Source organism: Squalius cephalus (assembly GCF_949319135.1).
Source record: "Squalius cephalus genome assembly, chromosome: 1".
Taxonomy (NCBI): domain Eukaryota; kingdom Metazoa; phylum Chordata; class Actinopteri; order Cypriniformes; family Leuciscidae; genus Squalius; species Squalius cephalus.
Window position 1 is genome coordinate 23,936,297 of NC_137122.1, and position 16,003 is coordinate 23,952,299.

Here is a 16,003-nt window from a genome sequence, read left to right on the forward strand (position 1 = left end):
AGCATTCCAGCATTTTTTCAAATATTGCCAGTGGGTGGAATCAGGCTCGGACCATGGGTTGGGTTACCCTTTAACAATATGATTATGTTTATGATTAAAGTGTGATTAAAGGTATGATTAAAGTTTATTGTCCACCTCCTCCTTCCCTGAACTTGAACTTTGATACAGTTAGGTTTGATCACTTAAATTAATATTATTTTATGTTTTATGAAACAGCCACAAGTGCTGAATTACTACTCATTCAAGTCACTTTACTTGAAATAGAATGGTGGGGTAACGCAGCTCTGTTTTACTTAGTCAAAAAACTTTGAGTGTGTTGAAAGTTATGTTACGTTACTCTGTGTGTTCGCTCAGTGACTGGTATGAGACACTTGTTGCACACCTCAGTACACCAGATGGATATTAGAATATCATTCTAAAAGCTGGATGACTTGTGCTGCTAAATGGCATGCAATTAATTTGAAATATTATTTGGAGAAAATGCTGTATTACTGTTACTGTGGCTATGTTAGCCACTTGAAAAAATAGCATTGTCTCTGAGGCGTGGTACAAACATGTTACTCATGGTAAATCAAGAAAACAAGGCATTCAAACAATAATACCAACCGTGTTGAGCTACATAACAATGATTAGTTTTCTGTCGATAAAAGTATCCAAACAGCTGCTCACCTGTCTAATAAAACACATACTATATTAAAACAAAGAGAAAATAACTTGTGTTGCTTTAAGCTTTAACAAAGATTAATTATATTTAATTGTTAGATTTACCTGAAAAACAAAGCACTGTTTATTTCATTTGTATCTTTGTTTTATTTTATTTATCTATGCTTGTAATTTGCTTATTATTTTCTATGCAGATTCACTCCCCTACAAAATATAACCCCAATCATTCTAGAATGATTAATTCTTTGCATATAGAGCATCTGGGAAAATTGCAACAACAAAAATAAATAAATAAATAAATAAATAATCGCAATGTCACTTTTTTATTTCCAGTTTCATGCAGCCCTAGTGTATTGGTACCATCAATAAATTAAATCAGAGTTTGCAACCATACAATCAATAGAAATAAGAGGGAATATATTCAGGCCTGTTGGTATAAAAATATAAGAAACATTTCCCTTATTTGTCCTTTTATAAAACAGTGTCCACTTATCCATTCCCCTCAGCACTACCCCCTTACCAGACAGCCCCATTTTTTTGCAAGTGCTGCATACATGACATACCCAAAATAAAAAGGTTGCTGCTCATAAGTAATTCTGAATAGACACATAACCAACATATATTTAGAAAGCCAACCCTTGAGAGTTTACAGTTCAAGACTCAGAATTAATCAGACTGCTATTAATATTGAGATATATAAGCTCAAACGTAAAAACAACAAATATTAAGAATATATTTATTAAATGTATACAAATATTATGTGAATGTAGGATTACAACTTATAACCACAACTAAAGTGTATCCACAATTGTGATCATGCTTCATTTCAAATCTGAGGATGATATCTCTAAAATGATGCGTTTTATGAAGCCTATTGTAAGACCATGTCAGGGGAGGCTTTAGAGAAGTTTTAAAAAAGGCTGATAAGATGCTTATCAAATATTGTATTGCCCTGTAAACACCCATTACAGTCTTTGACTAATGTCTGGTGAGGAGGACTGGTCATTCATGCTATATTGATGTCAATCGACGAACCTTTCACACCTCTGCCGCAATGAGACTTAATCTTCATTATTCTTTTAATGTTATTCTTTTGTTTGAATTCAGCCATTATAGACTTTATTCTGGCATTATGGCTATCTACACCTCTTTCATCCCACTACACATGAATAATCCACCTATTATCTTAATCCTTGTTAGAAAAAAAAAACTATTCTTGGGACCTTATGTGAATTCTTTTAACAAATAAGATTATGGAATACCCCAAATCGCACGAAAATCACATACAAACCACACTTACCCGAAATCATGCATTTTTTAGCTTCTTGTTTCGGGTGAAGAGATGTGTCTTTAGTTCTGTTTGTCCCGGATGTCAGAATGAGGAAGTGTACACAGGACCGTGTCATGCAGAAGGGCAGGATTATGGTCAAGTTGAACCATGTGAGATGATTGACAGCTGTACAGCGAATGAGGAAGCGCTGAGATCATAACTGACTCAAATCAGGAAGAGGAGACACATTTCGCGGTGATTGCTGTTTGAGCTCTTCAGATCTCATAATCAATAGAAATGTTATTCTGTATGACAAAATATTTTACAAACTTGTGTTGATAAATCATTATTTCTCCAAATATGCACACCATTGGACTAAGAGCACTGGGGGATGCTATATATTGCATGAATGTGAACACAAATAAACCGGAGAAGACGTGAATGACTGCTTTATGAGTGATGTTTTCTATTCAAAATAACGAATGTTACAGATGAATTATTTTGCACTTCTGGCATAAATTAAGAAATTAATGTCACTGCAAACCAGTTTAATCATAAACAGTGGTCAAATATCAAAGCTGGAGTCTTACATCTTTCTAATGATGCTCAGTTTGTCCAGATCAAGTAAGAGTGTGATGTTTTAAAGAGTAATGAATGATGAACAACAATAATCTGGGGCCGTCTGTGATCTTTGGGGTGTGTTATCGAAAGGGGCTACAGAACTGTTCAAGAATGATGCAAAGGTGTGGCAAGTGGATTTTTAGCCATTTCAGAATGAAAAGGAATACACAAGATCCAAGCAGGACCAAAAGGTCATTGAGCTATTGGAAACCAAGACAGTTCACGTATAGCTTGATGGAATGCACCGCTATGCAACACCCTTGTTGCGTAACTGTGACATGCCCTACCTTCATAACACCATGGAAGCTGTCATGCCATGCCTACGAAGTACTAACAGAAAACAGAAAGCCAGAGAATCAGAAATCCAGAAATTGGTTCAGTCCGGAGTTATCAGAAATCTCATACCAGAAGATAGGGAAAGAGATGGTAAATCCTGGTTCATTCCACACCACATGGTGAGCCACAACGAAAAGAATAGTGTGGCGTTTGATTGCTCTTTTCAGTTCAATGACCTCAGTCTAAATGAGTCACTCCTCACTGGCCCCACCCTGGGTTCATCACTTCTTGGGGTCTTACTCAGATTCTGTGAGCATACAGTGGCAATCAGTTCTGACATCCGGGGTATGTTTCATCAGGTCCACCTTCTTCCAGAAGATAGACCACTTCTTCGGTTTATCTGGTTACGCCATTCGGGACAACCTGCAGCCCCTTTGGCAAACAATGGTATGTGAGAGAACATAGCCAACCCAACAAAGATTTGAGGTTCTCAACAGACCGATGCTTCTAGATTGACAATTACTTGCTGAGCTTGTCATCACCAGAGGAGGCTAAGCAATTGGTTGACAAGCTGATGGGACTGTTAGCTAGCCTGACTTCGTCATACTCATATTCGAGGCAGAATGTGAGTCTGATACTGCTCCATAGGGCTTTGATTATGAGGTGTGTCTTAACCGAACCAGGAAAAAAAAAAAAACTCTGCACTCAATTGGATAGACCTACAACCAATCAGAGTAACGCAGTAAGTGACGTATGTTGAGCAACGCATAGTTGTCAACAGAGCTCAACTGCACTCACACTGGAAGAAGTATTAAAGTAATGAGTGTAATCGATCTTTTCCATTGTTGTAAAAAGAATTTAAGAATTCGCGGAGTACTTAGAGGCACGAATAGCATTTTTGAGAGAAATACAAAAGGTGTAACTTATGTATACGAACAGGTTCTCCGTTTAGGATTAGATCTCGACAATAAAGCAAATAAACCTTCTCGCATTTGTCGGCCCTGTCTCAACTTTATAATTCAATTCAAATTTATTTGTATTTTATTTGTATAACGCTTTCACAATAACACGGTTGCAACGCGACTTGACTGATTTTAAAAAATGGAAAGACAACGAAAGAGACCAGGCTGAAGAAGCGTGTTCATCTGAGGCTTCAGAGAAAAGAGATCGTGAGCCTACCCCCTTCTCTGTTCGTCTTTTAAAATTAATGCGCAGACGATTTCTTTTATAACAGACGCGATAGCGGAATCTAAACATCTCAATTCTCCTGCTGCAGTCATCTTTGTTGAAAACCAATTCAACCCAAGCACTCTTCGATGACGTGGGTGATTACGTAACCGCAGATCATCCGTCCATCATCAATTAAAGCCCGCCCTGGCAATTTGATTGGCTCGGCCTTCTGGGAGCCGAGCATAATTACTCCTCAACGGATCGAGTCCAGACCGAACTTCCCGACCAAAAAATTTTGTGGGCGGGGTTCGGGCTGGCACCTAGGCTAACTGTTAGCTAAAGGAGGCTTGGAATTGTGACAATGGGCCAGCAGTATGCCAGCTGTCATTAATCATCTTCCATGTGAAGCCAGATAGGATGGTCTTGAAGTTTGGCTATCCTTCCATACACCACTAGGGCTACTGTTCCAACAACTTTCGGAAGTATATATATATATATATATATATATGTGTGTGTGTGTGTGTGTGTGTGTGTGTGTATGTGTGTATTTCCATTGCAGGTTTGGTCTTAAATTTCATAAAAGGTGGTATTAAAAAAGGTCTTAAAAAGACTTAAATTTAACTTGTTCATATCTGTAGACACCCTGTAGCAGGTACAGGTACAGTTAGTGTGACGGTTTGGTTTAATTGAAATATTTATTCGATATTAGTTTAAATAGTGAGTGCTGCCCATCTTCATTGGGCATGTTGCGTCTTTGCTTTGGAGATTTCTCATTGTAAACCAACCAATCAGTGTGCAGCTCATCTAAATATTCATGAGCATACCATAAAAGACGCTCGTATCATTCTGGGGCTAATTAAATGTTAAATTCTCTCTATACCTAGATCAACTATATAAACTAACTTCACAACTTTTACTTGTACTGATATAGCAAGTTTTACTAAAACTAACTTCTTTTAGTTATCCACTTTCATAGACAGCTCTTTTCTTCTTGCTGTGTAAATTTGTTTAAAGGGTACATAACATGCACAGTTTCACCTAATCTCATGTTAATCTTGAGTACCTATAGAGTAGTAGTGCATCCTTAATATCTCAAAAAAGTGTTTAGTTTTATTATATTTAGAAAAGAAAAATACAGCTTTCCGATTCTCTCCGGAAAAAGCCGAGGTCCTGGAGGCGGAGCTATAGAGTCAAGCGGTAGCGCTGATTTCCAGCAAAAGACAGAAATCTGATCCAGTTGTACTTACATGAATGGGGTCTTTTATCACTGGGACCGCTCCACGTTTTAATAGCAAACGATTTGCAAATCCAGCGTCGACCTGAGCCTTGTTAATAAAACATTCGACACTGAAACGACCAGAACACACAACCGCACTTCCTACACTCCGTTGCTGCCCCGGAAAAACAAACTGCATCCACTGTTCCTGTAACACTGGGTTCTTTGGAAAACTGAACACGGTAAGCTTTCCCTCACATCCAAATACACACTTTTTTGGAGACATTCTTGAACAAATCCTATGCAGCGCTGCCGATGATTTCCTGTTGAAGCGCGTTGATGTGCGCAGTCTCGCTCTCCTCTAGTCGACGTGCTCGCGGGCGAGCTTTTCCGAGAGAAATGCTCATATAAGGAGTTGCACTCTGATCTACGTCATTAGATCCACGATCTAAAAAAAAACAGCCGAAACTTGTACCAACCCGGAAGTAAGATTTTCAGCATAGAAATTTTCCGTTATTCGTCCAAAATATTTTTTTAAAACTTTGCCCATGTTTAGCATGAGAATCTATCTCTTTAACACTGTAAACAACTCTGAATACATGAAACACCATTGTACCCCCCCTTTAAATTCTTAATATATCTTGTAATATTTTGCAAAAGAGAGAAGTGAATTGCAGTTTCACTGTTCTACAGCATGTGATTGGCTGTTCTCTACTGATGTCACACCTAAACTCAGGATCAAAGCCTGAGTTGACAGAGAAAGTTGATGATCAGCGTAATGGTACCAACAAAGCCTGATTGGATTGGTTTGGTTTTGTGAGCTAAACTAATTCTGCAACCCCGAGTTTGTTCAACTACCAGCATACGGGCCCCAGGGGTCCATTCTTCGTACGTGAATTACTCAATTAGCTGGATTTCAGTGTTGACAAGGTTCTGCGAAGCTCATTCTGCAGTTGCTGTCATAGCAACAGGTCTGTAAGCTCAAACCTGCCTGGAAGCAGACCTATTTCAAACAAACAGGATTAGATTGCGGCTTTTTAAGTGGAGGTGATTACTTTAAGTCTGTACCAGTCACTGCTACTTTCTTACAAGAGTACCCTAATGAAGGGACAGTATTAATTGAAAATGTTAATAATTTAAAAATACATTTGCAAATAATATTATAATGTTGTATAGTCTATCATAATATAGACACAGACAGTTTTACTCATTAAGAGATTTATCCGTGAGGGAATAATTACCTAATATTTTTATTGGAGTCTTACATACATGATGTACAGTTAGTCTGAGCCGTGCATTAATTTGAACAGACATTATGGGATTGGCTTGATGCAGCGCAGGAGATGCAAATAACTTACTAAAAAAATGCTGTCTACTGTACCATTAGAAAAATGTTCTTGACCCTTAAGAAACTTTAATTAATGCTGTCAGGTAACAAATCTGCTTCACAGGGGGAAAAAAATTAAGTGCTCATTTCAACATTAAAATAAAAAATGTAAAGCCTGTACAAAAACTAGAAATCGTGAAATAATGGAAATAATTGTGAATCAAATCAGCATATTTAATTGATCTACAGTATTATAACTTTTATGTTGTTTTTGTCGCTGTTTCCTTACAAAGGTCCAACAATTCAAGTTCCCTTTCAGTCGGTCACATTCAACTCCACGGTGGACTGACCAATAAATAGGAATCTCACTAGAGAGGCCAATCTACTTTGAGTGTTACTAAACAAGCCACTGCACATTGGCATGGGATATTTGCATCTGATGCCACGCTTCGCACCATATATATAATGTATATAATGCACAGCAGGTGCATCACATCTTCAGTTTTTCACTTCGGTGCCGAACGGTTCATCTGTTCCTGCTCTGCGAATCTTCTGAGACAGTGTGTCTACGAGTCAGTTCTTCGGGAAGGAGCTTTCTGGATTCGGTGTTGGTGTCACGGCATTTGCAGCGATGGTCATGCTCTCTCAAGGGAATCTAACAGCTGTTTTCACAGCTCTTTGCATTGAGTGCACATAGAGTGCTGAGAGTGCTGCACTAATTCCCTGCTCTTATTGCTGCGCCTTCAGTGAGTGTGAGTGCACACGACAGGCTGCACTAAATCCCTGTCCGTGTTGCCGCGGCACCAGAGAGAACAAATTCCATAAAAGAGTGGGTGTGATACTGCGTCTTTTTAAATATGTCATTCCACCAATGTGTTTCTGGATGCGGTCGTTACCTGCCACCAGGTGATGGTCATGGTCGCTGCCTCATGTGTTTGGGTGTTAATAAGCATGCTAAGGTGGCTTTTGTGGATGAGTCATGTACCCACTGTGGGAAAATGACCATCCTGGTGTTGTGGCAGAGACTCGACTACCTCAGACGAGATCGAGTCCCTCTCTCTATTGCTCGATCTAGCTCCTCTTCTGGTGGCCATCAGAAGAGGTCTACTTAAGCAAATAGCGGGGGTGACCTGAGGATTACGGTGAGGGCACACCCTCTAGCAGACCGCAGCCAGTGAAGTTTCCGGAGGCTTGCATTGATTCTCAGCGTCCCACTCCGGTTCCATTCTTTCCGGATGTGCATGAGGAGGTTACTAGGTCATGAACAGCACTGTATACTGCCATAAATCTGCCTGTTACCTATTCCCCCCTCACTACCCTTGGTTGGCCAAGGAGCCAGGGAGCCAGTCGCAGACAGGCCGCCCAGCCCGTCCAGGCCCCTGCTAAGCCAGGCGGCAAGCAGAAGAGCAAGCGGCCCTGAGACAGGAGACCCAAAGATGGAGGCGGGTCCGGTGGAGAATGTTTTGTTTCATTTTGTTTCTGTTCCCAAATTCTCAATAAAAGAGCAGTTTCCTCTCTGTGCCCTCTTGGGACCCAGAGATAGAGTAGTGGTTGGCCAAAGACAGACCCAGGTCTGTCACCAAACCTTCAGGAGTGCCCCTAGAACAGGTGTCTAGGCATGTTGTTGTCTCCACGGTTGCATCTTCCACCAGCTGGGGAAGAGGCAACATGCATGCAGTGTCTGGGAGAATGTGCATGCAGTGTCTGGGATCTGGACTTTGTGTATCAAACCCAAGGTGTTCCCTGTTCGCTCGGGTTGAAAGCTCAGTCTACCAGAAGTGTTGTATCCTCCTGGGCGCTGGCATGTGGAGCCTCGCTGACAGATATCTATAGAACTGTGGGCTGGGCGACATCTAACACATCCGCTAGATTCTATAGCCTTTGTGTAGAGCCGGTTTCCTCCTGTTCTTACCTCAAACAGGTAGAAACGCAGAGAGGCCCTGGCTTAGTGTCGGCTTACTGCGCCAAAATATGCGCTTATGGCTCGTTTCCACTGAGCGGTACGGTACTGTCCAGTACAGTACGGTTTGGGTCAGTAAACCATGAATCGGCTAGCGTTTCCACTGCCGACAGTACCCTTACTTGATAGGCGTGGTGTAGCCTATGCCGGAAAGAAGCGATCGACGTCATTTTCGCGCGAAGAAGAAAGCGACATAAACAACAATGGATGACATACAGCAGATCTTGTTCTTGCTTCTCGGCATGTTTGTCACAAGAAGCAAAGTGCCGACATTAGCTGTTTCTCAATAGCAAGTATGCAAAGTTCGGACTTGCCAAGTCCAGCTCAGGAGAATGACTCTCGAGGACGCGAGTCCGGTAATTCTGCAAATGGAACAGCACGTTCTTGAAAGCGTCACTCAGCAAGCTCTGCTACTCCGGTTATCTCTGTATGTACATTTTAGGCAACAATAAAAAGAAATATGTTATAAAACACCACACTGCCTCTTTACGTTTTCATTTAAAGAAATCTTAAACATTATAGCCACACAAATGTGGTTCAGGCAACGCGCATTGATTATATTCACTGCATGTAATGTTAGCCTATTTATAAAAAAAATAATAATAATTAACACAACCCTGCCTCGTTTCGTTTAAATTTTACAAATATTAAACTTACTAATATGTGATGCGATCTGGGAAAACCCGTCGGATGTCGCGCTGGGCCGTTTTCAGTAAATTCCAAAATAGTTTGAATGTCAGTTTTTTTGTCAATTTTTTTTTCCATTAAATTATTATTCTATAACATCTTTTCTCTTATCTCTGAAAATATCTTGGCAAAATTCCCTTGTTTAGTGCAGAAAAACAGCGATTTATAGTGTCAAGCTGAAAATACTCACTTTCTCTAATGAATTCTATGCGACCATTTTCTCTAACGCCCGGCAGAGGTGAAAAAAACAATCGCCGTATATCCCATACACCTGTCTGTCTCTTAACACTACAAAGATAGTTTACCTTTAAAATAAACCACATACATGTACAGTGAATGTGTATAGTGCGCATTTCGCGCCAATCCTGTTTAAACTATAACGTCACGCAGTTTTATAACAATCGCGAGATGGACAAGAAGCGTCCCGACGGTGACAGTTAATTAAACCTGTTTTTCTCAAAATTCCGTTCCAGAAAATCATAGCGATCGGCCGACTTCAGATAAACATAACTTTTGCTACCAACAAGCTATGATAAAAATAAAAACAGATTTGGAAAGGGCTTGATACCAGCTTCCATATGATATCAAAACCTGTAATAGGTAAAATTTCACCATGTGGTGGGTTTTCCCAGATCGCATCACATATGGTTCAGGTAATATGTGCATTTGTACTCTGATCATCTTCACTGTAATAAAATAAAAAATTACAAAACTAAACCCTGTCTCTTTTTGTTAAATTTCAGTTTTATCAATAATAGCCATTATAAAAGTATAAGTAAAAAGTACAAGAAGCTATACAATAAGAAATAAAGCAAACAATTCAGTCAAACATACAAAGTCAGCGCTCTAGTCTAACGTAACGGTAAAGTTAAATAGCCTAAATATAAAGTTATGAAATTTCACTTAGCCCTCAGTTTGGCCAGGGAACAAATGATAGATTCACAAGACCAAAGATCGCCCGTTAGGTCTACACAAGACGAATTATATCTCATGTTTAACCACTACAGAGATGTCAGAGTCAGCGGCAAATGTCAGAAGGACTAGCCGAGGAAAGGCTGTTCCAGGCGGGGTACATGAGCGCCGAGCGACCGGTGATTGCCTGGATCTCACAACCTGGATCAAATTTTCATAAATCTTTATAAATAAACCACAGATTTGATCTTTAAACAACAACATTCTCACCTGAAAAACTCTTAAAATTACATTTCGTGACAGTAACAGTTGTATTATTTAAACTGTATATTAAAAAATGGCGCTTCTTATGTTGTCATTTCCCTTGTAGCACGCGCAAGTGACGATACTCTGTCAACCAATCAACGGTTAATTGATTGAATAAAATCTTGATCCGTTTCCCGGACACACTAACGCTCGGGCCTGAACACGCCGAGAGGCCCTCACTTGCGGTGCGATGGTACTGGACACTCTTCTGCCTGTCACTAATGTTCAATCACAGGGGTGTCCAATCCTGCACCTGGAGGGTCACTGTCCTGCAGACTTCTGCTCCAACCCCAATTAAACACACCTGAAGTAGCTAATCAAAGTCTTACTAGACATAGGAGAACTGTTCAGTGTTTGGGACTGAGTTTGGACACCCTTGCTCAATAATAATTTAATTAACTTATCTCATTAACTTCAACACTGCTTCAGTGTTATTTTAACATTCTGTAGTATGAACACTGAGGGGTGTAAAACATGTTATAGTATTTAAATGTAATATTTTCTAATCTTACCTGTCACTAAGTTTAACTATCCAGGGAGGGATTTGAAAGCCATTCATTTTAGTAAATTGTCAATCTCAAAATTTCACTATGTGAATGTAGCAATTGTCATCACTAAACTGTTTAAAATCTTTCTTTTACAGGCAAAAAAAGTTGAGCTTGGAACAGAAGGAATGAGACTGAAACAAGTACAGCATATCTTTCACAGACTTCATCTTGAAGAAAATCATGACCATAATCTGAATGCTGCAGATGTTCTTCAGATAACTGAACATTCATTGCAGTCCCATGAGTCGTGTGCCGAGGAGGAGCTGATTCAGACTTTCATACAAAAACTACTGATGATGGACTACAGAGCAAGATACATTAATGTTAAAGAGAACAATGAACAGGATCACACACAACAAAGAGGCAATGACTCAAATGAGGATGAGGGTGATATTTTTGATGACATGTTTTTGCCTAATGAACAAACAAGTCAATCTGAGCGAATCCACCCAATGGATGTTCAGATGGCTGTGTTTCATTGTGCTGATGGTTTCCTGAAGCAGTTGATGGTAACTAAACTGTCCCAGTGTCAGTACGCTCTCCCTCTGCTTGTTCCTGATCCATTCACACAACAGATTAAATTTCCTTTCTGGACATTCAAACAAATCAACAAGAGCTGGAAGATGAGAAACACCAAAAATGAAATCATCAGTCAAATCCAGCCGATTTACAAGGCAAAAACTCCAATGGTGTCTTTTTTCAGGTTTGGCTCTGTGTCTTCATCCAAGTCTCATCTGATGAACAGTCTGATCAATGAGAAACACAACATGTTCTTCCACAGAAACTGCCCGGGCAGCAGCAGAACCAGAGTCCTGATGGATGGAGTGGTGGAGATCACCTGGTTCTGCCCCTCTGGGAAAAAAACAGACAGATTCACTGACTGTGTTGCGTTCTGTAATTTACACGGTGATGCAGGAGACCATGAGAAACAGCTGGAGATCCTCACTGAAATGGCCTCCGTCAATGTTGTTCTTCTAACACAACTTCACAGGAATGCCAGACATGCAGCAAAGATCCAAAACCTGTACAAGGACAGAAAGCCACTCATTTGTCTTTTTACTGAGGATGAATCTGCTGTGACTGAGAAGAAGAAAGGGAAATTCAAAATTGGTCTGAAGGACAGAAATCAGTCAGATGTATCTGAAGAACTCAGAAGAGCTATAAATGATTGTCTCACAAAATCATCTTCCACTTTCAGACTTGAAGATCTGTCCAAACACTCAGACATCAGAGTAGATGAGGAAGATGATGATGACTGCAGGAGAGGAAGAGAAGCAACACAGCAGATGATGAGTTTACTGGAGGATAAAGATCTGACAGAAATCAAAGAATCATTTCTGCCTCATCAGGGGAAACTGTGGCATCAGTGGAGTCAGAAGAACAAAGAACTACATCGACCTCAAGCAGATGAGAAAGAAATGGACATCAGTATAAAACAAACGGAATTGAAGAAAATCCGTGAACTGCAGCATGAATCTGATATCAGTGAGTTCATGAAGCTCTTTATTAAAAATCACTCACATACTGCAAATAAGTTGTTTTTCCTTAAATGGCTGGGAATCCTCCTGGATGAATATACATCAGCTGACCTTTCTGAGCTACATCAGAATTATGATGAAAAGTGGTCAGCAGTTGTAAAACTGAAAGAGGATCACGCTAAATCTGAAAAACTGAAAGCTGAACAAACAGAACTTGAGAGAATATCTGAGGAACTTCAAGCTGCAGCCTTTGGTCTGGAGCACATCATGAGGGAGATCGGTCAGATCTATGAATCATGTTCATCTGTGAGGAAGAACAAGAAAGATCTGCAGTTTCACTTCTCTTCTCTCCCGAGTCTTGCAGCAGAGATGATGATCTCTGGATTCCCACTGGAGCTGATGGATGGAGATGCTGCTCATGTTCCTCTGGTCTGGATCTCTGCTGTTATAGATGAACTCATCCAGAAACTGGGAGACCAGAGAGTCTTTGTGCTGTCAGTTTTAGGGATTCAGAGCTCTGGGAAATCCACCATGCTGAATGCCATGTTTGGACTCCAGTTTGCCGTCAGTGCTGGCAGGTGCACCAGAGGAGCTTTCATGCAGCTGGTCAAAGTCTCAGACGAGATGAAAACACAGATGAACTTTGACTATATTCTGGTTGTTGATACTGAAGGTCTTCGTGCTCTAGAACTGGCTGGAAGATCAACAAGACATCATGACAATGAACTGGCCACATTTGTTGTTGGTCTTGGAAATCTGACCTTGATCAATATATTTGGAGAAAACCCAGTTGAGATGCAGGACATTCTTCAGATTGTTGTTCAGGCCTTTATGAGGATGAAGAAAGTCGGACTAAAACCCAGCTGCATGTTTGTGCATCAGAATGTTTCAGACGTCACAGCTGGAGAGAAAAACATGGAGGGAAGGAGACGACTGCAGAAGACACTGGATGAGATGACAAAACTCGCTGCTAAAGATGAAGTCTGTGACGCAGAATGTTTCAGTGATGTCATTAGATTTGATGTTCAGAATGATGTGAAGTATTTTGCTCAGCTCTGGGAAGGAAGCCCACCCATGGCACCACCAAACCCAGACTACTGCGAGAACATTCAAGAGCTAAAAGAATATATTCTTTCAAATACTGCAAAATCAAATGGAATGATTCTGACACATCTAAAAACTCATATTAAAGATCTCTGGGAGGCTTTATTGAATGAACGATTTGTCTTCAGCTTTAGAAATTCTCTGGAAATTGCAGCCTACAGAAAACTGGAGACCGAATACAGCAAATGGACCTGGAGTCTGCGCAGTTCCATGATGGAAACTGAGAACAAACTACTCAACCAAATAGAAAATGAAGCAATTCATGAGCTTGAGGAAACTGATCTTCAAAAAGAACTGAAGAAGACAAGTGAAGAAGTTGAAAAATCAGTGTCTGAATTCTTTGAGAAAGACAAAGATAAAGATATACTGATTCAGTGGAAAACATCATTTGAAATAAAAATCAAGGACCTTGAGGAAAATATTGTGAGAGAAACAAAAAATAAATTAAATGGGATTCTTCAGCAGCGAGACCTGAAGAAAAAGATTGATGATCAGAGGAAACATCATGAAAACTTTCTCTTTGAAAAGAGCAAAGAACTTGCCTTAAAACTAAAAGATAAAGCAAATGATGAAGAAACACTGAAGAGCGAGTTTGATTTGTTTTGGAAAAAGTGTGTGAATAAGATCATCTCAGACACTCCTCCAGTCAAAGACATTGACATAATGAGAGATGTGAGAGAGATTCTCAGTGACACCTATAAAAGTGTTTCTGTAGACCACAGGATGGAGAGCAATGAGTGTAGGGACATCTTCTCTGCTTCCAGCTATGGAGACTATATACAGTTAAAGAAAACCAGTGGATTTACAGGAACTTTCTACAGAGTAGCAAACGACATGTTTGGTTATGCTCTACCTAAAGAAGATGACACCCAAGTGAAAACATTTGTCACAGATGTTGATCAGCAAACAGAAAAAATTATTCAGTCATATAACATTCCAAAGATGGGCTACAACAAGAGCTGCATTCAGCAGCTCATAGGTTATATCAAGAGAAGAGTAACAGAACATCAGGAAGGACCAGGTCAGTATGTGTTCAAGAATGAATTCTTCAGTGATTTGGTTCTTTCCATCTGTAAGAGAGCAAACAAGATGATCACTGACCAACACAAAATGTTCAGGGATGCCAATAGTCCTGTAATATATGTTGAGAAGAAGAGAGAAGAGAACTATAATATTTTCCAGAAATATTGCCATGGAGCAACATCAGCTGCCATTTTTGGTGAGATCATCTGTCAGAAACTTAAAGAGCCCATTGAGCAGAGTGTCTACAAGAAGACTGCCAGAGGTTTGGCTGGTGAAATGAGATCAAACTGTGAATCATTGAAAGGAAACAAATCAAACCTGGAGAAACACACCATGAAGACACTGGCAGAAGAGGAGGATTTTGTCAAATACATGAACTACATTCATAATCCCAGAGATCACTTCAAGAGTTTCATCAGAGATGAAGTCAGTCGGTACATCACTGATAAGTTCACTGTCAGTGTTTTACCCAAGATGAAGGAGAACATTGAACTCCTACAGCAGAAGATCATGAAAGCAGCACATGAATCTACTCAGCATGTTCAAGAGTACAGAGGAGATGTTGGTTTGTGGTTGAAAAGTTTCACACAGCAGCTCTCAGATGTGCTGATCTTCTCTGAAAAAGACCTCAGTGGAGTAAATCATGATGATGTTGATGATTTCAACCTACTAGAAGATGTGATAAGAAAAGAACTTTCTGTTACAATATCTGATATCAACAAAGAATTCAACACAGATACACTTGACAAAAATATAGACTGTAGGTTCAGACCAGATGAGCTTCTGATTGATCACCTCTGTCAGTGCTGTTGGGTTCAGTGTCCGTTCTGTGGAGCCGTCTGCACCAACAGCATAGAAAACCATCCTGGAGATCACAGTGTTCCTTTCCACAGAGTGACAGGTCTCAAAGGCTGCCATTTCTTTAATGTGCATCTCTGTGCTGATTTTTGCACAACTTTGGTGGCAAGTAATAACAGATTTAATGCATCAAATGTGTGGGTTTCACATAAACAATACAGAAGAGCAGGAGGAGTTTATGCAGACTGGAGCATCACCCCTGACCTCTCTCAGCTGCCTTACTGGAAGTGGTTTGTGTGCCGATTCCAGAGAGACCTCGAAAATTACTACAATAAAACATTTGTGGGAAGTGGAAACATTCCAGATGAATGGAGAACATACACAAAACAGGATGCAATTGAGAGTTTGGATGAAGGCTTTTAATAGAGCAGATAAATAATACAATTAATTTGAGGCTATTTATTCACAGAACCTAACACTGTTGGACCCAAGTCTGCACCAAGCTACTGCAATTGCTTTATAGTTATTTGCGGAAGTACATGACTGTAAAATACAGAAATTGTGTGTAGGGTATATGATCCATTTGAAATAGCCTACTATGAATCAATTGAAATCCCATTATCAATCCTGTTTAGAAATAGGTC

The 16,003-nt window shown here is 40.0% G+C and overlaps 1 protein-coding gene across 1 annotated transcript; it reads left to right on the forward strand.

Annotated features, from left to right (window-relative positions):
* Window positions 1–11,081: 11,081 nt before the first annotated feature.
* LOC307171367 (interferon-induced very large GTPase 1-like) lies at window positions 11,082–15,782 on the forward strand (the record flags this gene model as incomplete). Its single annotated transcript, XM_079892955.1, has 1 exon — window positions 11,082–15,782. The coding sequence occupies one exon, from the start codon at window positions 11,082–11,084 to the stop codon at window positions 15,780–15,782; it is 4,701 nt and encodes a 1,566-aa protein (XP_079749081.1).
* Window positions 15,783–16,003: the final 221 nt, after the last annotated feature.